Source organism: Manacus vitellinus, unplaced genomic scaffold (assembly GCF_001715985.3).
Source record: "Manacus vitellinus isolate BGI_N305 unplaced genomic scaffold, ASM171598v3 scaffold_43_pilon, whole genome shotgun sequence".
Taxonomy (NCBI): Eukaryota; Metazoa; Chordata; class Aves; order Passeriformes; family Pipridae; genus Manacus; species Manacus vitellinus.
Genome location: NW_021940560.1, coordinates 6,163,450 through 6,190,165, shown reverse-complemented (window position 1 = coordinate 6,190,165; position 26,716 = coordinate 6,163,450). Strand labels below are relative to the sequence as shown.

General features: G+C 38.8%; 1 protein-coding gene across 1 annotated transcript in view; it reads left to right on the top strand.

Annotated features, from left to right (window-relative positions):
* The window catches only part of THSD7B (thrombospondin type 1 domain containing 7B), a 264,674-nt gene that overhangs the window by 138,327 nt on the left and 99,631 nt on the right, over window positions 1–26,716 (top strand). The window contains exon 13 of the mRNA XM_029962200.1: window positions 25,466–25,660. Within this exon, the coding sequence (XP_029818060.1) occupies window positions 25,466–25,660 (195 nt within the window). The remainder of the gene's footprint in view (window positions 1–25,465; window positions 25,661–26,716) is intronic.

Sequence of the window (26,716 nt, the reverse complement as noted above, 5' to 3'; positions counted from 1 at the left end):
TAAGGACATTGAATTCATAGAAATTATTTCTAAAGAAAAACAGAGTGTGTTTATGTGTACCTATTTAGAACAATGGCTCTGCTGAGGGCAAATTAGGTCTGAAATGACATTTAAGCTCCATCCTTTCTCTCAGCTAAATTCTGAGATAGATACTTACAGATCTTGTTCCATGAGTGCTTTCACTGAAATTGCATGTAGATGTACTGTGTAATATGCAGAAGATATCAGAATTTGTCTGTGAATAATAAGCAGAATGGCCAAAGAGATGACAGCTGTCTGAAGCTGCATTTTTTTATGGTTTCATCTTGGAAAGATATTACACTAATTACAATAGCCTTTCATTTTTTATACCAGCTTCAGTGGACTAACTTACTCAGAAAACAGTCATACAGGAAAGAGAAAAGGAGCCTTTAGAAATAATGAATATAGTTGTTATTTAAACTTAATTGAGGTGTGATTTGGAAAACGCCCCTGAGATAGGACACTCGAGTAAAACAGGGTGGGGATGTTACTGTTGCTTGACAGTAGACAACATTTCTAAAAGTAAATGAAAAGCTTTACAAACTTTTCTACTGCTGTATAGCTGTCATTTTCCTGACAAGGGACTAATTTACTAGAGGGTGACAAGACTGTGAGGAAAGGTCCTGCACATGGGTGGGAGCAGTCCCAAGTACAGGTACAGCCTGAGTGGAGAATAGATTGAGAGTAGCTCCGGGGAGAAGGACTTGGGGGTGTTGGTTGATGACAAAGTCAATATGGCCCAGCCATGTGCATTTGCAGGCCAGAAATCCAACCATGTCCTGGACTGCATCCAAAGCAGCATGGGCAGCATGTCGAGGGAGGTGATCCTCCCCCTCTGCTCCACTCTGATGAGACCCCACCTGGAGTACTGCATCCAGCTCTGGGGTCCTTAACATAAGGATGTTGATCTGTTGGAGCAGGTCCAGAGGAAACCACATTGATGCTCAGAAAGCTGGAGCACCTCTGCTATGGAGACAGGCTGAGAGAGTTGAGGTTGTTCAGCCCGGAGGAGAGAAGGCTTTGGGGAGACCTTACACTCCCTTCCAGTACCTAAAGGGACTCCAAGAGAGCTGAAGAGGGACTTTGGACAAGGGTATGGGATAGGGCCAAGGAGAATGGCTTTAAACTGACAGAGGGCAGGTTTAGATTAGAGATTAGGAAGCAATTCTTTACTGTGAGGATGATGAGGCACTGGCACAGATTGCCTAGAAAAATTGTACCTGCCCCATCCCTGGAAGTGTTCAAGGCCCAGTTGGATGCGTCTTTGAGCAACCTGGGATAGTGGAAGGTGTCCCTGCCCATGGCAGGGAGATCAAAACGAGATAATCTTCAAGGTCCCTTCCAACCCAAACCATTCTATGATTTCATGAGAATTGTTTCTGCTTTAGGTGCCCTTCAGTGACTTTACTGTTCTGAGATGTTTGTGATGGAGGATCCTTCAGAACTGACCTCTCCTTTCAGTGCTGACATGAGCAGCCACCTTAGACATACACATTTTCGGGAAAAAAATATGTTGCTCATTACAAGGGATTGTTAAGGTTTAATTAGTGGATGGAAAGCCGGTTTTAAGGAAGTGTCTTTGAAGGCTGCTTCAAACGCCATTGATAAAGTAAATAGACGTGTATTGAAGTCCAGACTGGTCTAATGAGGCTCTGCTTTAAAAACTAGTCTTGGAAATACACTGACAACGTGATTATGGAAAGAGTAGTTACTTTCCAGAAGCTGCAGCAATAGAACATGTCATGCCTTATTTCTTCTGTTCCTGCCACTTTGCTTTGATTCATCTGGGGGATTCGACCATATTTCCCCCTGTTAATGAGACAATAGGTCCATCTCAGAGCTGTAGCTCCCCATTGCAAGAATACAGAAACGCTGTGACACAGAGCAGTAGATATTTTTAGAGATAATTTATTGATTTGTGTACAGGAAAACAGCTACAGACCCACCAATGCAGTAATGAGAAGCTACTCCTCTGCTTTGGAGAAGGGCACTGCCCTTGGCTCACCAGAGGTCACAGGGTGGATCATCCCTGGACAGCCCCATTGGGTATCTCAGCAGCATATTTCTGGTGTGCTCTAATATCACACCACATATGATGTATTTGTTTGCTTCTTTAACTGTGTTGTGAATTCACACCACGTGGACTTAGCTGGATTTAGCTAAGATGGTTGGTGTTAAATATAACCTCTTTCAGTTGAAAAGTTGATGCATGAATTGACAGGGAAAAAGTGGAATGCAGGCAGCACCGGCCTCGAGCAATTTAAGATTCTTGTCTCCTTCATTGCAGGTTTCTGTCTCTTACTCCAGAGCTTTCTGATAGCTATAGGGATATTGCAGACAAGACTGGTTTTAGACTGAGATTCAGACCAAGAACTTGTCATCATGAGAAAAAAATGGTAACAAACTGCTGCATAAGTTTTCTGAGTGTATCTAAATGGAGTGATAGTTCCAGTAAAATGTTGCATGAAATATAGGCAATACTGTGATCACAAACTTAATAGTACCTAAGTTAATGCATCCATATCAAGCAAGATGAAAGGATGAGTTTAGATATAGGCTCTTAGTATTGCATCTACAAAAATATTTCAAACAGGCATCCCTTAGCTGTATTATCTTGTGTATTATCAATCAGTAATGACCATATACACTGCTGTTGTTTCTCCTGCAATTATTTTATGGTAACCTATTTATAATGAGTTGTACCATCAAAAAAGCATCAGTGTTACCTATTTTTTTGCTCATAATCCAACAGTTCTTATTCCCTCTTTTGCAGGTAGTTAGTATAACTGCTGATTAGCTAAATTAACAGATGTATTCATTATAATTTGAATTGCAGAATGCTTTTGCAGAGAATTACCAATTTCAGGAGGTACATATTAGAATCCTGTGATAATTTACAGTCTAAAGGCAATGTGATAACTTAAAGTTTGCAAGGAACACATTTATGATTGTAAACGTGGCGAAGACTCGCCTGCTTCAGTTCTGGGGTGATATTTTCTGAACAGTGCTCTGCAGTGCAGTCCTGTGTATAAATCTGTCCAGCTGACAGCAGCTCACCTGTCATCAGCAGCTCCCTCCAATATTAACTTTGCCTGGGAGGACAATGGCACCTTGAGCTTTATTCTGGGTGATGCTGGGGGTTCATGAGGTTTGTCAGTGTTTTTCCTGATGGTACCAGTCTAAGGTAACACAAATGGAGCACAGCGAGCTGAACTTGAGTGGTCCCAGCCAGAGTCACGGTCTGGAAGACAGCTGCCTGACAGCATTGGGAGCAAATAATTGAGGGGAAGAATAATTACCAGGGTAAAGACAGGAGCTGATCTTGTTTGTTATACGTTTGTGAAACAGTTTGTCCAGGATGGAATTGAGGTTCGGGGGGAACCTGCCTTTTTGGGATAAATAGCCTTGGCCTCTTTATCAGCCATGTCTGCCTGGGCCTTCACCAGTGCTTTAGGGATGTAGTCACTCTGCATCTTAATGCAAATTCATAAAAGAAGTGTTTATCTGTGTCGTTACCCTCCTGTTGCTGATAATGCCGTTTTTAGCTTATAAACATGGAGAGTAGCAAGATGGTAAGAAACAACTAAACCAAAATTGATTTACCATTACTTGTTTTTGATAATCTGATTTCTTTCCCTGATGAGGCAGTGGACTGGAGGTCAGGCAATAAGGGAAGCGGAAAGCAGCACAGATAATATTCTCTTGACTTCAGGAAGACATTGAGTCTGGTCCCACATGATGGTCTCCCATGTGCAACAAGAAAGTATGACCTAGAGAAATGCAGGGTGAGGTTGTGCAACTTGTTGAAAAAACCCATTCCAAGCTCTGTTATCATTATTTGCTGTCAGCCAGGAAGGCTGTTTCAGATGTCTTCCCACAGGGCACATGTGCTCTGGACTGTCTTCAGTGTTTCCACTAACAGTGTGGATGATAAACTGTAGAGTACATCTGTAACACACCTGGGTAATTGCAAGTCATGAGTGCTTTGAAAGGCAGACCAAAAATATGTGTTGGATAAATTTGAGCATGCTCTGAAATCAGAAAAGTGAAATTTTCGTCAAAGAAAAAAATGTGGAGCACTCGCACTATAGAAAGTGAGTGACAGTACTGTAGAGGAAAGTCTGGAATTATGGACTATGTGTGAGTGTTGTAAAAAAACACCCATCATAAAATCATGTATTACTTATGTTTTTCTTCTCATCTCCAAGTTCCTGAAATTTATTCTTCTGTTTCCTAAAATAGAATGTGTTTAACAGATAATCCTCCCTTTTACTTTTTGTTCCATAACACCTTCTGCCACTGTAAGTAATGACAAACAATTAAGATCAAATAAAAGCACCAAAACTTTCTCTTGGGTAATTCCAATTCCTGTTTTACCAATAGGTTTAGAATAGATTGGGAACCTTTTTGCAAAACACCCAAATTTCATTAACAGAAAGAAATAAGATATTTAGGAGCCTACCTCTGGTGAATAGCAGTGAACAAATTAAAATCTCTTGAACTTAATGAAACTTTACCCTTGATTTTGCATTTAAAACTAATCTTCATTCTTGGTGAGCTCTGTATATCTGCACAGAGGAGTTGGAGAGATTGATCACTGCAGTATGGATGTGTGATTACATGAGTCTGGATATTGTTTATCAGTTCACCTATAGGCTTTGATCTTTACTTCCCAAAGCCTGGGTTTAACTGTAGATTTGATAGTAGATTGGTTTCATGCAAAAATGTGTGAAAGTGTTTCACAAAGGGGAAAACAAGGAAAAATTAAGGAGGGGTAGACAAAAATGTAATGCTAATGTCATGTATGCATTCTTAGCCTTCCCTGCACCAGTGACATGAGGAAGATATCCTCACCCAGACAGATTTTCCATGGGATTAAGTGTGTTTTTTAACATTAGAATTGACCAGGAGCAGGAGGGAAGGGGAGGGGAAGGGACAGATGAGGCTGTGTGAGATGTGATGGATCAGTCTCTCTGACCATTTTGGCTGCCTTTGATATTCCTTCAGTTTAATGTATGAGAAATAAAATCACCTGCTTGTGTAGAAGTCATCCTGGACCAATTTCTTAAAACCTGGTGCTGTAGCAGAGGTGTGTATGTAAATCTGTGTATGACTGGAGTCTGCAGCTGGGCAGTGCTTTGGGGCATGGAAATTCATCCTCATATTGTATTACATCCCACTGATCTCCAGGTAATATGTTCCCGTAGACCAATTTTTCTTTCTTTGGATGTTAGTTGATAAGACAGGGGGAAGAAAGATTGATACTGATTTTCCAGTGACAGGTTGTTCACAGAAGAGTGATGGTGGACTGCCCTCCTGTTTTTAATGGAGGATGTCAACAGGCATCACAGGATGCTTAAAACTATATTTCAGCCTAGGTCTGCCCCGCTTCCACCTTAGATAGAGCTGCTCTAAGAGTATTTCATAGGTGGTAGGAGAATTGGCATGACATTACTTCATAGACACTAACTAATAGCAAGAGAGACTCCAAGTCATTTCTGTCACTGTAGCCTTATGCCAGCAACATAAAAATTGAGGAGACTCTCAGAGAATTTGTCCTGACAGCAATCTACAGTGCAGCATTTTATCCAAAGGCAACTCAATGATCTGTAGACTTCCTGTAAAATAAAGATGATGAAGACTGCATCAGATAAATTACATATATTTGATTTCCTTCAAAACTAGGACAGTATATTCCACTCTGAAGAAGTCAGTAAGAAGGCTCTCTAGCTTAACAACATGCTGTTCTTATCTGATAAACAAAACAAATATGAGCATCTTAATACCACACACAGCATTTGTTTTCTGGGGGAAAATAAAAAGCCTTAATCAAGTAGAAGCCAGGAGGCAGGAACACTGAAAATGCATGGCTTGTACCAATGGAGGGATTGTTAAAAGATCAAAATAATGAGAAGTAAAGCAGAGGAACATCAAAGCTTTCCACGTTATGTATTTCTGTCTTGATTAGGAGGAAAAAGGGAAGAAGGGGGGAAAGAAGGTTTCAGATCAATAGGAAGTGACCCGGTCACCTCAAAGTCAAAGACAGCACCATCCAAATGTGTACAATTTACAGGAATTGCTGGAGCATCTCAATCATAAAAGTCCCACAGGATCTAACAGTACTCACACCATATTTAACAGGTACAGAGAGAGAGTTGAGATCATCTTATCTGAAGGAAACTCCTTTTTAAATGTAAGCGTAGATAGATTTTCATTTTGTCTTTCATCCCTCTGATTAAGTTCAGCTCTCTTTGGTCCTCCCAAGATTTCTTTTATCTAGCGCGTAGTCTGTATGATCTAAGCAACTATCGTTGGCGAAAGTAATTTTTGGGGTCCTTTTTTAAATGATGGACTGTCATTAAACAGAGTATAGTAGATGAAAGAGGTCCAAGGAGAACCAAACCGTACTGTGACTGAGGAGGATGAAAGGCATAATGAGAGACATAATGAAGAGCCATCTCTCCCTCAAACTGGAGACAGGCCCTTCCAATTATGACTTGTTTTTACCACCAACTTCTAGTTATGAGCAGTTGATTCAGATTTTTAATACAAATCTTGAGAAATTTATATTATGTGAGCTGTAGGCCTGGGTGGTCACACGTCATGGTTTGTGCAGAGGATGTTACAGACTGTAACAGAATCTCTCCTGTGACCATGAGTGGGTTGTAAGCAGACCTGATCACACAGCCTTGTGTGCTCTTTATCAGAAACACAGGAGCCACCTCATCCTAAAACTCCATGTTTGGTTCACTTGGAGCCTGAAACACAGGGGTTTCTAATCCTTAATATTTTTTATGAGCTCCTGTAACTGTCACTGTAACTAACTGTAAAAATATCTGACTTTTTCATGTTCTTTCTAATCTGTTGGCCCCTGTGTATGTCTGGCATACCTCAGTTCAATGGGTTAACCCTGCAGGGAGTAAACTATTTTAGTTTCTTGATGATTTTCAATTTAATTGAATCATCCTTTGTTCTTGAGACATTTGTGTCCTGGTTGGTCTCCTTTTTTGTTTGCTATTTTATATAACACTTTCACATCCCTCTTGTGCACCTCTTTGTGTGCAGGCAGGCCCATTCAGTACTGATTTAGATCTACTTTTGCTTTTATAAAATTTTAATTTCCTCCTTGTCACAGTTGTACTGTTTACAACTCCAAAGACAATTCATGCCAAAGCCGCTGTGGTTCATAGGGAAATTGTTAAAAATTCATCTGAGCTGAGCAGGATAAGATCCAGGTTCCCTGGAAAATGGCCTTAAGGAGAACTTTTCTTCAAATAGACATCTTAAATGGGAAAGCTTGAAGCATGACCAAAAATAAACAAGTTTATTAAAAAGCTTTTATAGTATTAGTTGTCAGGAGAACACTAGATATGTTACTCTCACAGTCTTTACCCAAATAACCTCTCTCTTGTCCATAATGATCTCATTAACTGGAAGGATGAAGACTGGTCATTTATTCTTACACTACTGTAGTACCAAAGGGATTTAGTTTGAGAAATGGACAATTCTGTGTTGAAATACTGATCCTGCTTAAATCAATGAAATATTAAAGGACTCCGTCATTTGTTTGGACACCCCCTTCCCCCACCTCCCCCCAAAAAATCAACAAATGCAAATGAACAAACGAAAAAACCCTACAAAAACAACAAACAGAAAAACCAACCGACAAACAAACCCAACTGCTGGTGAAAGGAAAATGGAGATGTTGAAAGGAATGCAAAGTTTGATTTATAGCATGTGTTGTTCGTTGTCAGACTGCTAAGGTTTGGCCTGTCTGGACAATTTCCTTCAGAGGAGCTTGATAAAAGTTGCAGTTTGCATTTTCCCTTATTCTGCATTAGTTAGAAATTACTGGAAATTATTGAGTCAGGTTCCTTTCAATAATTGGGAACACTCAACATGAATATTAGCATCCTGAATGGCAGAGCTCATCAGTATGGCTTACTGTAAATCTTCAAGCACAAGATTCTTTTTTAAATGAGACATGCCACAAAGGTGCAGAAGGAGTCCTAATGTCATGTTCGTTGACTCTGAATTTGTATATTAATGTTGCTTCAATCCCTTTATGTCTCCGGTAGAGGTTTTAGACATGAGATTTCAATTTCAGAATGAATGAGTAACCTTGACTCAAACTGTCTTTCAAAATTCCCAGCATCTTTCTTTCAAACAGGTGCACTAAAGTGACAGTAGAATAACTGGAAGTGACAGGGATGCTTATGAAGTGCTTGCACTTGTGAGAATACAGCAGGTGACTGTGAACTGGTCAATATTACATTTGCTTTGGGTGCCCGGTGGTGCTCTTTTCTGTTGACACTGTTTCTAAATATGTTCAGAAATACTAAAAATACTCTGAAACAAGTCTGATGATCGTGGTTGTAATACTTCCAAACATTTTTCCTGTTGAAAACACCCCTTCTGCACTTTCTCCTTAACAGTATTGTCATTTATTTGCTTCTGAAAAGACTCAAGAGAAGATTCTGTCTTCTTTATTTATAATAAATCAAGTGAAACTTCATCCAAAAAATTGGAATTCCCCTGGAATAAAATTACTACACAAGAAAAAGCCATCTCTATACCTTGATGGCAATAGATAGTAATGAAAAAAATGTCACCTTCTAACAAAGATTTTTCTAAAGTCAATTTTTTTACTGGCAGCCGCTGGGTTTGCCAGGTGCGTGCATCATTTATTAAAGGATTGCTGATATTGGCTTTGTGAAATAAGGAAAGTTTGGAATAATATATTCTGATATTTGACAGAGTTTTCTCGAAGTAGGGTATTTTGTAATGTCAAATTTGGATCTTGAATGTGAAGCCTTGTAGCAAATGTTACTTTTTACCGCTTTTCTGATCAATTCCGGTCAGTGCTATCGTTTCTTTTTGACAGTTCACTGAAGTTTCAGCCCTGCAATCATATATTTGGTTTTTTTGTGATGTGCCCCAGGGTGATTGAAATTTCTCCGAGTTATGTCTTTCCTACTGTCTTTTGGATATTAACTTTCTGCATCTTTGTTTTTTACTCCGGTCTTTGCGCAGGCAACGGAAGCGCCTGAACTCGAGGCAGGCAGCGCGAGGGATTCTAACAGACCTATTAAAATGTAATAGGCTTGTCGAAGGCCATCTACTTCAGCATCCGTTTAATTCAGGGTGAAGGAGATCAGCACGTCCTCGGGGGACGTGGGACGTGCCAGGGCAGCGCTCCCAGGCTCTGCTGTGTGCTTGGAATACGGGGCTTCCACAGCCACTGCCCTCGCTGACCACGAGCCTCCGCTGCAGGCCTGGTTTTTTCCCTTGTGCTCTGGGAGGGCATCTTAAATAATAGGTCTTATTAACGATATCTAAGAAAATCAAGCAGAATTTGGCCTGCAGAACTGAGCAGCTCCGTGCAGACATGAACTCTTCGGAGAGTTTGGGGGATTCAGCTGTTCTGTCACATTTTAACCCCCAGAACACACGGTGTAATCACGGCAGGCCTTGTTCGGGGTGCACTGGGGAATCTGTGGGACAAATCAGAAGCACCCTGTTTGTAAGAAGTTGCTTTGACCAGCAGGTGCTTTTCCAGGGCCACTTTGAAACGTTTGGTTAGTGGAGCACATAAAAAGCACTGCCTGTGAGATGGATGGGTTTTGTGAGGGCTACATTACTGATGTAGTTGCACGTGAACAAACCTCCAAACAAACATGGACGAATTTGTGTTTTAAAATAAATAGATATCTTCAATGCCTACTTTCATGGGGTATAAATTTTCATGTAATCTAAGCACATCTGCTCATAATAATTAACTTCTGTGGTGGATGAAAAGAAAAGCTACATCAGCTCTATGGTGTGGCGAGATGGATTGCTTTCTCTCTGTTCATCATGGTGATTAATTGTAGCATTTATAGGAAGATGGCTGCTTTTTATTCCTTTTTGTTTTTAGATCATGTATCTGGCCCTTCGTTTAAGCTTATTTAAATGTTAATACTCTGCAAATCCGGAATGAAAGCATAAACTTTCCAATTTTAAGTGCTTTGATGAGAAACAGGGCAAAATGTGTTTGCTCAAATTGTCTTATCTGAAGCCTTTCAAAGATGCCTGTCTTTCCTAGTGAGCTCAGTTTCACAGGTAAATGTAAATAGTGCAAGTAACCAGGAAAGGAATTTAGAAGGATTATGGAATTTCATTTGACCGTAATTGCTAGTGTTTCCAAGGGGCAAACTTAATAATAATGAAACTTATTAGCAATTTGCAGTTGGTTCTGTGGTTTTGCAGGTATTACATTTTTCCTGTGAGTGAAATAATCATCTGATGTGTTATCAGAAGTTAAATACAATTAATTCTTGGGCTTTAGTTGAGTAAAATTTGATTATATGCTTTGTGGAATGTAAATGTTAAGGTTTGCAGTGGAAGAAGTGATGAGTATTTGAGTACAGCTGTCAATTAGCACTAACCTGTCGAGTAGGTTGATGAGGAGAGCCTAATGAACCTGCTATATTTTCTCCCAGTGCAGTCATCATCTGCTTCCATTGCTTGCAAACCAATTAATATGTGCTGTATAGATGGAGTTCAGTCACAGGTTTTTGTTGGTGTTGAGTTTACCCAGTCAGAATGGTGGAAGCAAAAGAAATGAAATGTGGAGAGCATTTATTGAGCAAAAGTCTGAACCTTGGGTAAAGTTGCAGGAGGAGTGTGCAGAATTTGGTTTACTGTTTAAAAATCTTTCTGGGTTGCTCAAATTATATTGATTAAATGATAAACAAAGTACTTTCTTGAAATCTCACAGTTACTGGCATAAACTCCCCGACTGAATTATGTGGCAAACAGAACACTATAAGGGAAAATGTCTTTACCAGTTACAGTTATATCTTTTTTTAAGGATTTCTTATTAAAAATTTCATCTCAGGGTTTTCTCAGAAGATAAACTAGACTCGACAAAGAAGTTAATGCAAAAATAAGCTATTGCAGTGGCATCAATGAGCAGATACAATAAGCAAATAAGCAATTTGCAGATAGAGAGTCAACATCCCATGAAATGTTTATAAAGGTAATATTTAAGATCTCATAAAATCAAATTGTATTCAGATACAATAACGAAAGTCAGTAATAAAACAGTGGTGAATCAGTCCTAGAGATTATCATGAAGCAAAAGGCTCTATTCAATTTCAGGGGTTTTCTTTAGTGCTAACCATACTATATGTTTTTATGTCTTCTCCACCCAATCTTTGCTCACCCAGTTGCTCATGTTTAGAGCACACACATCCAAATCAAACTGCTGGAGGCATGTGTTTTTTGATGCAATATAATTTAATTATTAGGAAAGTCTTTTAGGATTCACGGTGCTGAGCATTTTTAGGATTTTTGTCCTCGAGGAAACAAGCTATTCTAAAATGAAGCTACTGTTCTTAATTTTCTTCCCCTGTGTCCATCAATCAATTACAGAAAGAAAGTTGATGTATTTAACTTTTATCCTTTTTTTTTTTTAAATAGTTGTCTCTGCTAAATGATGATTCATCCCAGTATCTTTGTGCAAATCAAAAATAAGCTGATGCTCACTTCTGGCACATCAAGATCAGTTTGCTAGAGCTGGAATTCATTAGGACAGACATTTGAAATAGCCAGCTTATCCTTGATAGCCCTTTCCCTGAAAGGAAAGACACTCCTGGGACTGCAGCTGACCCTCTCAGTGAAGGGTGGTGCAGCTTGGGCCAGTTTTTGAGAAAGTGGGTAGGAGAGGGGACAGTGCCTGATTTTTACCACATTTGCAGGAGGATCCTTTGTTGCCTTTAATGCCTGTTTCTACTTCTGATTTTGCATGGTTGTGCTTCAGCCTTCTGCTAATCCTTAGGAACCTGACCTAATTTTCACCTTGTTTTTTGTTTGAGGGCAGTGTTTGAGGGCTAAGCTTTTGACTGAGCTTAGCTGATCTCTCCTACTCCAGTTTATCTCCACCATGGTTGTGCCCATTCCCTGATAGGAGAACTTTCACTTTTCTCTTTTTTTTCTGAACTGCACCCTTCTTCCATTTTCTTTTCCCTACCAGCCCAACCTTCCAGGACACCTTAGTTAGCTTTAATGCAGATATGTGAATGTAATAATCTATCTGTCTGTCCCAGCTGTTCTCCATTGTTTCTTCCTTATGGCTTTTGCTCTGTCTGACTAGAGTTTACTCTGTCTCCACCCTGACAGACCAGATTTTACCAGTTGTTCTTTGTTGACTATTGCAGAGATGGAAAAGATGTATAATTTGTAGATAAAATAAAAAATGTCACCTAGCATTTATGTGTTCTTTCAGAAGAGCTGCACCCCTTTTATGTTGCTATTCTAGTCATGTGAATTAATCTGTTAAATATTGGCTACAATGTGGTTTCAATAAAAAATATATGTTATTGTGATAACTGTGTGAACATTTTCAGTCTGATTTTAAGGCTTTGGTGAGTAAGTATATCCTTATTGTGAAACCTTAGTTGTCTAAGCTGAAGTATGATAAGAAGATGATGGAGGAGCTGTCATGACTTGGGAGAGGGATCTGGGTGCCTCACTGGGCACAGCATCACATGGTGTAGGTACATTGGGCAGCTGACTTGTGGGGGACAAAAATCAGGTCTCATTTCTTCATTTCCTTATGTAAGTTACTCTAAAAATAATTGTTTAATACTTGTAGCGGGTGTCTGTTGTTTGCTATTTGTTCAGTGTTTTTGTGGGTGTAGCAGACTTTGTGTTGATAAAGAATAATTTGATTTTTGAAGGTGATTCCATATAATGTGTTTGTTTGAGGTGGTTACTGAAGAGTCCCACTGTCACCATAATGGAAAGTGTATTAAACTTCATTTTAAACATATATGATAGAAAGGTAGATAAGCATTTGAAACATTAGAGTTAAGCATTTCATCTCTTCTTCATAATCTTTACTCATTCTTTATTTTGGAGAGAACTGTCAATCTTGCATCTTTTAACTTAAATGTAACCCATGTACACGCCAGCGTACACTTATTTTTTCTGGAATAATTTTATATGGCAATGTGAAGTGAGCTTCTGTTATATTGGACAATGTAGAATCCAAGAATCTGTGCAAAGCACCATATGATTATCAGGGGGTTTTATTTTGTGTTTATTGTATTGGAAAAGATTGTTGTCTCATCATGACTTCTCATTTATTGATAGCAGACACATCAGTATTGGCAGCTCATCTTTTTTTTCCCTTTTTATTAGAAAAACCTTACTGCATTTATTGAGTAGAGAAAAAAATAATATTTTCTTTTTTATATGGGTACACAATTCTTATCACAGGAGATAACACTGTGGTTTGGGATAGTTTTTTTAAGCTTCACTGTGTTTTTACAGTTGTATGATTACCTAGACCAGTGGGTTAATAGTTAAAATAGCCATTTTATGCATTTCTTTATTATTTTCAAAAACTAGAGAACACCTTTTTTTTTTTTAAATCTTGTTGTAACTGGTAACTTTACCAATAGTACTTTTCAATACTTTCTTCTTTACCTTTTGAAAAGTCCAATTCCGTGTATGCTGTTAACCAGACACCTTCAGTATGTGGTATTTAATTTAATATTATTTTGGTACTTTTGATCCTTACATGGAAGGCTTTGAAGATGTCTTTGGTTCACACACCTAATGCTTTATGAGGCAAACAAATATGTAATGCAAGCTTTGTAGTCAGTGTGCTATGTAATGACCTAGTCATAATTTTTGAGTTGACGGTCAGCACATATTAAATCAGATCATCTGTTTGAAACAGTTGTATTTCTTAAGCTGCATTTGACAGTTCATAATCTTATCTGTGAGAATTCCTTTCTTCCTTCATCCTGCCTCAAAAACAATATCCATGCAATTGAACTTTTGGTAGAAGTCAAGGTCACAGCTTTGGAATAAAGTTATATAAGGGAATTGCCTGTCTTTGTGTTGAAAAGGTGAGTAAATCAGAAGTGCTGATATGGTGATCTAAATCTACAGTGTGTTCTTTTGCATTTTATAGAAACAAAATGATAAGAAGTTTTCTTGACTTTTAAAAACTGTTCTTAGTGAGACTTTCTTGAGAAAGTATCTTAACCTATATGGATTTAACTGCACTTAAAAAAAAATTTAAAAAAAATCAGGAATGGCAGTAAATTATAACATCCATCCATCCATCTATCTATCTATCTATCTATCTATCTATCTATCTATCTATCTATCTATCTATCTATCTATCTATCTATCTATCTATCTATCTATCTATAGATGTCAGATCACACAACTTTCAGAAATGACAGGAGTTAGGAGCCTGAGGGCCTTCCTAAGGAAAGAAGTGTGCTTGGAGTTGAGTGAGGGGCTGCTGGACACTCCCAGCCTCTCAGGCTACAATTCTCCTTCAGATTCTTTGCTCTTTTTCTGTGTTTCATCCTTTTCACTGCTGGGTCATTTTGAACTGTGGGCAAAATTATTTTCAAACATGACTCTTGTTCAATTCCCTCTTACCCCATTTTTTTTTAATACACATCAATGAGATCTGCTGATGTTAGGTGAAGAGCCAGTAAAATAAAAATCAAAGTTGCTTCCAAGGATCCTCTTCTTCCTTATTCGTTGATTCAAACTTTCCAGCTTAATTAATATCTCCTTTATTCCTTGTTCCAGTCACCTTATAGGCCTGAGTGAAGGCAGTGGTTTTCATAGCTTCTAGTAGGTTGTTGCTAAATTGTTCATTAAGTGAAGAACTGACATATTACACACACCGTCCCCAAACTTCCTCATTAGTGTGACCCTGATCTACTGAACAGTAGTGTTACCTTCAGGGGTTTTTTCTTTGGGGGGCTGTGGAGAAATATAATAAATTACCTTTTTTTTTTCTTCTGAACTGAATTATACATTATTCTGAGTAAGTGAAAACCATGGATGAAATACTGGCATTTAATAATGTAATGCCAGAACCTCCTGGCATAAAGTTTCATAGCTAGACCAATATTTAAGCTGTTGAGCAACATTATTGCTCTACTAAACCTCCTCACTTCGCCCGTCTCTCTGCAAGACCTACTATTGCCTCAGGCTGTAAATGGAAGATGAGGTTTTATTAGAAGTCTCCTGGATTAGGTACACAGGAACCACACTGGCTGACACTGGCTTTGATATATATGAGCAAAAGTTTATATAGTCATTTTTGCTGTTTCTATTCTAAAAGTTAATTAACTTGATAAGATATAACCCTGGAGTGTGGGCCTTCAAATAGGACAAGACAGAGTTTTAAAGAGAAATTGAGACAAAGGTCTGATGCGACAAATGATCTTGGAAAGGCAAAATACCAGTGCAGTAGCTCAGGGAACCTCCCAGTTCTGTAGAGCTGTACAGTCTGAATTTATTTGGCCCTACCATGTCAAACTTGCTCATAGACACAAATTGCTATGGGTTCTTGCTATGCTGTATTTACACTTTGATTATAGCAACAGCAAGACTTAGTCTCCCAAGTACAGCACATTTGTATGAAAAGTTCCCTTTCCTTTGGGCTTCTGATGAATTAAAAAGCTGCTATTTACTGTTTCTTTGAAATACACACTTAAAATTCCAAATATCAGTTCTCGCCTCTGAAAAGGGAATGTGATGTGAATCTTGATGAATCTTCAAAGTATTGAGTTGGTTCTGCATTGAATTTTATTTCCAAATAACTTATTCTAAAATGGGAGAATTTCCACTTTGGGAAATTTTGGAAGTCCCTCTGGTTATGTCTCTTGGTTTTAAGGGACATGGTAGTGCTGGGCATAATTGAACATAGACTTTGTTCCCTCTTCAGGGAAGAAAGGGTCAGATGTTCCTCTGGGCTTCGTGTCACTGAGGCAGCCTCAGGTCCCAGTTACTGATGTGCTCCTTAATGATGCCCTCCATGGCTGGGTCCTGCCTCTCCAGAGGTGAGCAAGGCTCCTGATGCTCTGTGTGAACACTGAGGACTTCCCAGGGGTGTGGGGGATGTTTCTGCCTTTACAGGAGGAGGAAGCTGCTGGTAAATGAGCCAGGAGAGGCATGTGAACTAAATGGTGGGTCCACTGTTGCTGCACTGGCAGAGTATGAACAGCCACCTCCATTTCTATGAAATTTTATTCCAAGTTAATTTCCAAAGATGACCTTCCCCTGCTTTAAGTGCTCCTCAATTTAAACCTTTGATGTTGTAATGACAGTTGGCAGAAACCTTCTGCATCCAGAAAGATTCACACACGGAGCAATTTTATGGGAGAAACGGCTCTGAGCTCCAGCAAAGATGAACAAAACTTCACAGGTGAAAAGAGGGTATAAGATGAGAATCAAACTGATAATTTTATTATAGCCAAGATTAAAATGGTTTTTACTGGAAAGACTGTAATAAAAGGAAATGTAATGTAGTGTCCTAGCCAGCTCTACCCTGGGGTTGGCTAGAATGAAGCACATGAAGATTAGCTAAAAATACTAACAATATTCCAGTGGGGTGGAAAGCATTTCTAGGTCTGATGCAATTTAGTTTCTGTTGTATTAATTTGTTTTTATTGCACTGGATTGCTTTTTTCAGTTAAATAAATCATAAATTATGTGATCTGAACCAATGGTAAAGAAACCACAAAAAAGAATTTTTTGTGTCCAAATATTGTATCTGTTATAGATGAATGATCCTATTGTGATCAGTCAGTGTTTGGATTGTGTAATTGCTTTAGAAACAAATGTTTGCAAACAAATGCTTCGTTCATAGAAGAATCATTAAAAAGAAAGTGTAATAGGATCTGTTTTCCTATTGAAATAAATGTGAGTTTTCCCATTGTTTCAGCAGGAATGCAATCTGCTTTATAAACCCCCCTCAATTATAACAATTTAGTGCAAACTTAAGATAAGTAGCAGCAGCTAAATAAGAAATGTTTCTTTTTTTTCTGCCTGTAAGAAAGGAAAAGAAGATCACTGTATGGAAAACATAACATCCTGTAAGATATCCACCTTTGCATCTTCTCTGATCTTCTGCTTTATTTTTAAGAGACTAGAAAGAGAAAGCAAATAGTCCCTTGAGATCTGCTAGCTTCAAAAGGAGAGTAAAAAGGAACATACTAGCAGTGAGAACGGTCTGAACAGCAAATCCAAGGAAAGATGGGTGTAATTATTTTTATTATTCTGGAGAGGTAAATCTATTGGATCTGCTTCACTGACACACAAAAAAAGTTCATTTAGCATGACCCAGGGGAAATACCACTTCTTATACTTATGGGAATCAGTGTCTTTTCTATGCTCAGTTTAGAAATATACCCTTCACTGTCTTGGACTGATAGTCTCTTTTGGCAAATTTGGATGTCTTTTTTTGGGTTTGTTTGTCTTTTTTTTTTTTTTTCCCTCCAAAGAAAGGATGCCCTGAGGTGGGGTTTCTGTAAAACACTTTTTCCCTGCACAGTAGGAATATTTAGGAAGAAGTATAAAAAGCCTTTCTGGGTGTATAATTTATACATTATGTGTACATGTATGGAACTCCCACGCATCAGAGTGTGACTTTGCTCTTACTGGGATTCCAATCTGCCTACCTAGTTTTCCCACTGGGTAAATCTCCTGAAAGGCCTCAAACATTTAATTTTTCAGGGTTGTGGGTGGGAAATTTTTCACAATCTCTTTCTGCCTCTCTCACCTTTAATCTCAGTACAGTGTCTTTATTGTACTTCGACAGTGCTGACCCTTCAATCTCAAGTCCAGCGTCTTTATTTTCTCTCATGAGGTGGACAATATTATATGATGGCTGAAAGATACTTAATTTAGATAACATGAATTATTTGAGCATGTATTTCTGTTAGCTTCAGTCAAAGTAATTTTAGTTGTTTTATCAGTTTTAGGCTGGAGATGAGTAGCCAGACTTCAGACCTCAAAGCATTTAGTATTCTTATCTGTTCTTTAGAAAAGTGATAGTTGGAGTGAAAAGTTTTATGCAGGACCATATCTGCAAAATCCATTGGTACTTAAGGAAACTTTGAGAGCAGTTTCTGCGAGAGGAATATAGATGAGGATGAGTTGAAAAGTTGTTGAAGGCCAATGTATGTCTGCAGTGCTGGTCCCTGAGAAGGGGTCAAGGGCAGTGAGTTTTGAATACCAAAATGAGAAGAACCAGAGCTGGGGATTGGGGAGCTGAGGTGAAAGGGTAAATTCAGATCTGTAGGTGTTGCCTTGGACTACAGTGTTTTAAATATACTCTTGGGGCAGTTGTGAATATCTTGGTATGTTAGTGTTATGTTCTGGATTTAGTACCTGTGCTTTACTGTAAAGGGAGAGATGGAGTAAACTGGCAGAGTGTCTGCCTTCCAGGGCAAGATTCCACATGTATTCTCCTAACCCCACATAAACCAATGTTTTGAATGCCTAATTATCTGAAAGTTGATACAAGTGGATAATTTTGAATTCTATCAAAACCAATGCCAAAAAAATTCAGACTGAAACGGACAAGTTTACAGAGCTGTCTTCTGAGACTTCCCAAGGCTGGGGTTTGCCATGGGAGTCAGCTGCAGTGTTGAACTCTCTGCTGCCATTGTGAGAGATGACCTTGGGGTGCTACCAGAAGCTGGACCTGGCTGGAATAAAACAGGTTACATGAGATTCTAAGTTCGTCCAGCTGCCACTAAAAACCATGTTCAGGGAATGTATAACTGAGGAAGAGCTTTCAAAAGAAAGTCAGTGCTTGTTAAATCAGTGATTTTCCAACTTGAGTTACTAGAAGTACTGTAAATGTTGTTTTTCTTTTCCATTTCCTCTCTCTTGTGTTGTGTGGCATGCTTCATTCTCTGTATTTACTGTCATCTCAATGTGTGTATTTATAGCAGGATATCTTAGTTTTATTTTCAAGTGTGCAATAAATAATTTATCTTAAATATAACTTGATGATAGGAGCTACAAAGAAATCGAACTCGAGTAATTTTAGTAATTGTGGGCCACAGAAAGAGGAAAAATATAAGCATATTTTTGTATTTTATGTTCTCTGAAAGGAGCATAATTTCTGTCATTAATCATCTTATGCACTTCCATTGATTTTCTTTTTAATAGAAAATGAAAGTAAAGCCATTCAAAACCTATGATAATGTTAGGAAAAAAAGGGAAAAATTGTGAAAGATTCTATAGACTGATTGCATAATGTAAAAGCACTCAGATTGCAGTTATTCTCTGGCCAGAGTAAATTTGAAACATTAAAAACTCATATTGTTTCGTCTTTCTGGCCAGGCAGAGTGTGAACCCCTTAGAATAAGAAAACCCTTGTATGAAAACAATGCTCAACATTAATGTATCAGTCCTGTATTCTGCATTCACTGTGTGGGTGTGAGGAGGAATGGGTTTTACAGCAATGTATTTTTCTCCTGCTTCTCCTCAAACAGTGGTTCAGTTCACAGATGAGGAAGATTAAAACATCAAGTCACACAGCTTGGCAAAACTGCCATGTGCAGCTCAGCTCTTGCAGCAGTTCTAGTCCTGTATTCCAAACCAAATGATCGGTCACCTCATCCATAAGTATCAAAGAAAAGTTGCACTTTAAGGAGTTATTTTAGATGGAACAGAGAGAAGTGAGTCCAGCTGAAGGCATTAAGTGGCAGAGGCTGCACTGGAGGTGGTCCCCAGAGACCTGTAGCTGGGACTGCTTCTGAGGCTGCTGTGCCTACATTCAACTTTTTTTTCCCCATGTCCCTGTCTTATTGTGGAAAGGCTGCGGGGAAAAACTAACCTAAAGAGCAGCTAAAACATGGACCTTTAACTTGAGAAGGATCTTCACAGTTGTGCATGCTTTTTTTCCTTCACTTCTATCCCAAACTTTTGCCCTTTTCCCTGTTACAATTTCTTCTCCATGCTAATGCTCTGCACTTAACTTTTCTGCCCATTTCTCTCGCCCTTTTTCATGCAAATAATTTCAGTTGCTTTCCTTTATCTATTCAGCTGGTATTTACCATCTTTATTGCATCCCAACCTCATCTTGGGCTCCTCTTGTTTGTTTATAGAGCAGGTTGGTGGGGATCTGTGTTTATTCAGTGCTCTGTTTGCTTGGTGGCATTTGTTAGCCCTTTAGCACTACTGTCAATATCATTAATAATTACAAAATGCAAAACTGGTGACCTCGGAGGCAGTTTTCCTCATGCATAACTAGTTGTTCCAGCTCTTTCTCAGCTATTTTTACTAGATTTGTGTCTATGATGTCCTTCCTGGAATAATTTGTTCTTTTCTTCAGATTTACTTTCAACGTTTATCTTACGGTTTGCTCCTGTAAGTCCAGACATCGGACACATTTCCGTGCAGTGAGTGCTGCTGCATCCAAGGGCTGGAGCTGAGTGTATATTTATGTCCTTATAGACTCAGGGCCTTAGACTTAAACCTGAGTCTCAGCAGAGCCTTTATGTTACGTGTTCTATTATGTCTGCTTCTGGTCTCCTATAGTTAGGGTTGTGTTAACACACCAAGAAAAACCTAAATGTGCCACCTGGGACTTTGAAGCAACTCATTGTAACTGTAAAGGAGTGTCAATATAGAAAATAAATGAGGTCACTCTGAGTTATGAGACTATTCTTATAGTCAGCAAGTCTGGACTCTTAAATTATTTCCTTTTTTTTGAACGTATTACCCCTTAACTTCTTTTCCACTTATAGTTAGTAATATGTGTAAGAAATTATATGTTATTATATTGGGATACCTAGAATAATTATGCAACACAAAGTGAGATTTATTCTGAACAATGAGAAGGAAAAAAAGCTATATTAAAATAATTTCTTTAACTTTACGTACTGGCTTTGATTTGTCACACATACTTGGAATTTGAAGCCAGGGAAGATTGTTACCTTGTTGTGCCTACAGCTCTTGAATGTTAGAGCTCTTGTCTAACCTCATAGCTCATCCTGTTTTTCCTGTACTAATTACAGCCATTTGATTTGCACTACTGCATAGCTTTAGTTTCTTTGGCCTTCCCAGAATTATCAGTCATTGTTTTCTGATGTTCTAATGACATTTAATTCCAGAGTTTTGAAAACACTAATTTAGTTTTCACAAATTGAAAGTGCCACAGTACGACATAATTTTACTGCTTCGCATTTGATACTCTCACTCTTTAGCATTTTTACCCTTTGGAATCTGTTGAAATGCGTTTTTAAAGGAGAATTGATTATAACTTTGGTGAATGAATATGATTGCAGCGGCTGTCTGTAATTGGATTTTTACTTAAGAGGAACTATATTTATGTTATCTTTCCTTATTGGATGCAACGCTGTGCCTATAATGTTTCATTTTCAATACACTTCTTTTTGCCAAGACCATCTCTAGTGCTCTTCTAAGTCAGGCCTGTGCACCTGAGGGCACCTGAGTTATCCCAGTTTGATGCTGACATTCCTCTTTGGTGATGATGGAAGGAAGGATGCCTTCAGTGCCTCTGCAATTTGACAGCGTACAAACATTTGATTTCACCATCTAAAAGTTTATAGAACAAGTGTCTGCTATTTACTTTCAATTTGAGAGAAATGTAGTTAAAGAATATAGCTTCCATATGCTTCTGTGTGCCATATGCCGAGGTGCTGGGATACAGACATGCTCTTGTGGGTGGAAATATAAAGCCAGAAGACAGAGACTGTCACACTGAATATCCTGTTACCAGTCCTTGTTCAGTCTCCCAACAGGACCCTGTAGCAGCAGAAAGGGAAACTTCCTCCCCAAGCTGTACATTTAACACTTGACTGATGCCTTGAAGCAAAGCAGTTGCATCTGCAGTGTTTTCATTGCTCATATTAATTGCTGAGTTAGGTTGGCACCTTCACAGATGTATCCACATGGTCTGTTAAACAATTCCAGCCCTTCCCTGCAAAAAAGTTATTTTCTTTTAGCCTCTTAAACCTGCCTACCTTTCAGTTTAATTCATGATCTTGTGTTTATCATTCCAAGAGAAGGTGTACTTTTTTTAAATTATTTTTATACCAGCAGTTCTTTTTATATCAACAGAACTGCATCAAAATGTCATCTCACAGTTTGGCCCCAAGTGTTTAATTCCAGTTTGGTGGTGTTGATTGGTGGTAATAAAAAAGAACAGGAGGAATTGAAAAGGAAATCCTACATTTCCCCACTTTGTGGGAATCAATATTATAATTTGAAAGCCTTTATCTGGCAGTGTCCTGTTATTAGCTGTTTTATTCATATGTTTGTGTCCATTTTAAATGCTGCAGAGATGGTAGAAATCACACATTATGTCTAGGAGGGATTTATTACTCTGATTTTTTTTTTTTTTCTCAGTGCACAGGGCTGCAAATGGACTGCATTTACTCTCCAGTGGTATCCCCCTTAAAAAAACAAAACAGATGTTGACATAGCAGAAATGGCTTTGCGGTATGAGTTTATTTAAAACCATTGTGACAGAACTGAGGATTAAGGGGAAATATTTTTTATGCAACATAAACCACATATGAGCCAAACCAATCAGTAGTTCGAAACCATTGAGGATAAATAATTTTACTTTCCTGGAGGTTCACTGAAAACAAATTTCTCTCATTCTCTTTCCAGAAGTGCCTGTATATGAAAATATTTTTCTCTTTGAAGTTAAAGCTAACTAAATTGGGAAGTAAGTTTGCAGCAGGCAGAAACGAGGGGAATAGTTCCCAACTGAACCACTGGAATGGCCCCGTCATCTCTGCTGCTTCCTGCCTGCCCCTTCTCAATCCATTAAAATGCCTTAAATGGGCTTTTGTTTTATTATTTAATTTATTTTAGCAGTTCGTGCTGCTCACCTCAAGCGTGGTTGTAAGCATGTAGCAGAAATACTGCTATTGCTTATGAGTGACATGCTGCAAAGATCAGGCCCATTAAGCTCATGCTTTTGAACATAATTCAGTTTAGACTGAAGAAGTCATGCCCTGGCATAGTTTCAAAGACGTTTGCAGGCTCTTGGGTGCAAATGAATTGCCTCCTAATATAATATAAATGCCCTGTGCTGCTTCTGAGGAGGTGTGGGGTGTGTAAGGGTGCCAGATGCTTGTGGCTGGCATTTAATGGTGTTCTGTGAAATGAGGAGTGCCTGCTCTCCCCACAAAGGGACATGGATGCAGGTCAGGTCGCCACAGAGGTCCCCACCAGCTCGGTAATAACACTGATGGCCTTGGGAAGTGCAGAAGTTCAGGAGTGTGGGAAGCAAGTGAAGTGTTTGCTCTCCAGAGCCAGTATTTTAGGCATCAAGAAAAGTTTTTTGGATTCCTTGCTCTCTGGCTGCTGCCTTCTTGCTGGCACAGAGGCTTTTGTTGCTCTGTTGGGAATGACTGGATGGAGTTACATGATCTGCACTTAAAAAAATTCCTTAAGTAGAGAAGAAAAGCCATTCTGTATTTTCAACCACCTGCCCATCCCTAATCACATCACAGGAGATCCTCCTTTAGGTCTTATGTCTCTTACTAGACTATCCATTATATTTTCTTTTCAGCTCTTTCTTGTCTCCATACTTATACATCTATAATGCACTATATTATTTGCTGTTTTAATTCAACTTTGCTCTACCCATGTGTCTATTGTCACCAATTTCTTTAAGCTCTGTGATCTCTGGCAAAGATTTGCCCTGATCCTATATGTCCTGATATATCCATCTATTTTAGCATCCAAATAGGCTCAGCGAACTCAGTGAATTATTTGTATGCTGAAAACCATGATAAATAATTTTTTTATTTGTTATGCAACCACAAGTCTGGCTGCATGGGGTTGGCAGTGCAGGGTGGTGTTCATATCCCTGCCAACAGCTGCAGAGATGCTGAGAAGATGGTTTGCATATCCTTGGCCAGACTTCACGTGGACACGTCTGTGTTGCCAAATCTATGGTGTCCTTGCTGAAGGTAATGAGGCTACACAGACCTTGGGCATCAGAGTCTCTTACTTGTTTAACCTTCCTGAAGAGGGCAATTACACCACGTCCCCATACAGAGCCCTGACCTCTGTCCTTGCCCTCCTGTAACTGAGAAAGGGAACAGCTCCAAGTCTGACTGCCGGAGTTGGGAGCTAGGAAGGGTCACGGGATTGAAAGTGAAAGGCAAGGATCAGCAGTTTAGAGGTAGTTATTAATATGCTGATTTGCTGTCAGTTGAGTCTAAAGAGACTTTTAACAATTGCTTGCCTTTTGCATGCTCTTCAAAATGCTGATTTTTTTTCCACAGAAATCTAATTACATTTTAATAGGCTGTTTTTTTATTTCCAGATGGTTGCCAACCCACCCCTTGCTCCCATACAGTACTGTAGTTAAAACCCCAAAATCATGTGTATTCATTGCAGAGTTACACCCCAGTAAGTCCTTTAACTGCAAGAAAACAGAGTTCTTTTTCCCTTTCTCTTCATGCACTCATAGTCACATTAAGTGCTGGCAACAAGGAAAACTATATGCAGCCTCAGAAACCTGAATTATTTAGCAATCGTCATAAAGTAATATCACAGGTTGTTAAAGTTAAATATTAAAATCTGGATTAAATAATTTCATCTTCAGTGCCTTTATGATACAATGTGTGGACTTGCCTGAAATCAGAGAGCCCGACGTGACTAAAGTATTGTGGCTGAATTCAGTTCCTTACTCTGTCCCTGAGTTCATTACTTTAATCAAGTCATGACCTTCCTTTGCTTTGTTTAACCTACACTGTAGGGTATAAATAGCCTATAATCTTGGAGATTTTGTGGGAACTAATTATTATTAATGAAATTAATAATAATTCCATGATGTGCAGGCTATTTTTATTTATTATGATTACTTGTTATAAATTCACTGAAACTTTAGCAACTTTTGTCCTAGGCTTCCTTTGACTCAAATTTATGCATTAAATATTTTTTTTTCTCCGTCGTGGCTATACAGTGCCAATATCCACACTGAAAAATTAATCATTACAGTCACAAAAAGGACAATGGACAGAGAATGGGAGAGTGGAAGAGGTAGCACAATATTTAGGGAGCTCATTTTGGAAAGGCCAGACGTTGTATTTACACCTTGCTGCAAGAAGCATTTAACTGTAGCTTCTGCTGCTCAGTCATTCCTTTAAGCTGAAATATAGAAAAGATGACAGTTTTAGAGAAGGAAGCTTTCTTTTATAGTTTTTAAATATTTTTTTCTTACTTTGAAGTGCTTTCAGTTCCATGAGTAGCATGTCCATCAGAGCTTGTGAATCCTGGCCTCAACCAAATATGTTTTCTGGCACATAACCACAGTATTACATGTTTTGTTGCTTGGTTGTACAATGTGTCATTGGTTAAACTGTTGCCACAACCCTTAAAATGACCGCCTCCTTGAAAATACTGAATTTATATCACCATTCTAATAATACACTGCTCAAATAAGAAAGTGTCTTTACGGTTTTGTGGAGCTCCTAGCACATCTTTGAGTCACCTGTGAATAATGACTACAAACAAATCAGCTTTATTGTGTTAATCCAGGAGAGTGAATCTCACACAGAACACAGGGGCTGACTGCACAGGGTATGATACAATATATACAGGAACCTAAAGATATCTGTGCCTTTCCTTTCAGCTGTCACGTGCCTGTCGGAGCAGGATGGCCCTGCCGATGTCGGTGACTGTGTGCGGTGGGCAGGAGCGATGCCATCCCCTGTCCAGGAGTGCCTCATTCCCTGCAAAGATGACTGCACGTTTACCCCCTGGTCCAAATTTACAGCCTGCTCATCTGACTGTGAAACAACTAGAAGCAGGAGACGGTCACTCACAGGTGATATATTTTATAATGTTTATCCGATGGTGATACTTGTGATTAATGCTGTCAGGTGTTGTTGGACTGATGGTGGGGTTGTGGGAAAACCCAGAGTAGTTATCACCCTTAATTGATTTTTGATAGTGGTCATTGCCTGCCTTATGCACATGCATTTTGGTATGGGAATAATGCAGGAAAACTCACTGATGGAAAGCTGGTTTTAGACATAAACCAAATGAAACAGTGACCACTCTTTGTGCAATTGTGACCTGTTAATCTGGGAAACATGCAGCAAACACCTATACAAGAGTACAAATCAGTGTCATTTTCTGTTTAAGACTGTTGAAATCTGAAGGAGGTTTAAAACTGGCTGTTTTGTACTCAGCAGTATTCCATAGTTCAACAGGGCAAATTAATACCATGAGTAAAGAAAAAACAGTACCATTTAGAACAGTTTTGTTCAAAATTTTCTATGTATTCATTATACTCACCAGTTCAAACCATTTCATGGAGCAGTCTCCCATACTTGCTGTCGTGCTTTGTTATTATGTTATTTGAATGCTGACCAAACTGAAAAGCTTTAAAACTCCTTAACATTAATAGCTTGGAACTGCTTGTTTTGCTGAGAGTCGTCTTCCCCCACGTATATTGTTAAATCAAATGAAAACGAATTATAATGTTCTGAGGTTTACAAGAAATTTGGCTGTTATTGTTACCCTCAACACTCACACCTTTTCATGTTTCTCTGTTGTGTTTGAGAGCTATGGTGTAGCTGGCTTGAGTTTGCTCCGTTAATAGAGGTGAAACTTCACAGATTTCTACTCTGGAGTGGAATGTTAACGTTACTGTAAGAATATCTGCTGGGATAAAGCCTTGGAAACCGAGTGGCAGCAAAATGTGGTGGCCACCACTGCTCCTTTTTCTATACTCCCCTTATCCTTGCCTGCATGGATGTCTTGTTATTTGGTGTGTTACTGCTGGAGTGTTCCAAGTTTTTAGTACCTAACAATTACAGCATACATATATAATGGCTTCAAGCTGCCATTCTTCAGTGTGGCTCATTAAAGGATAAAG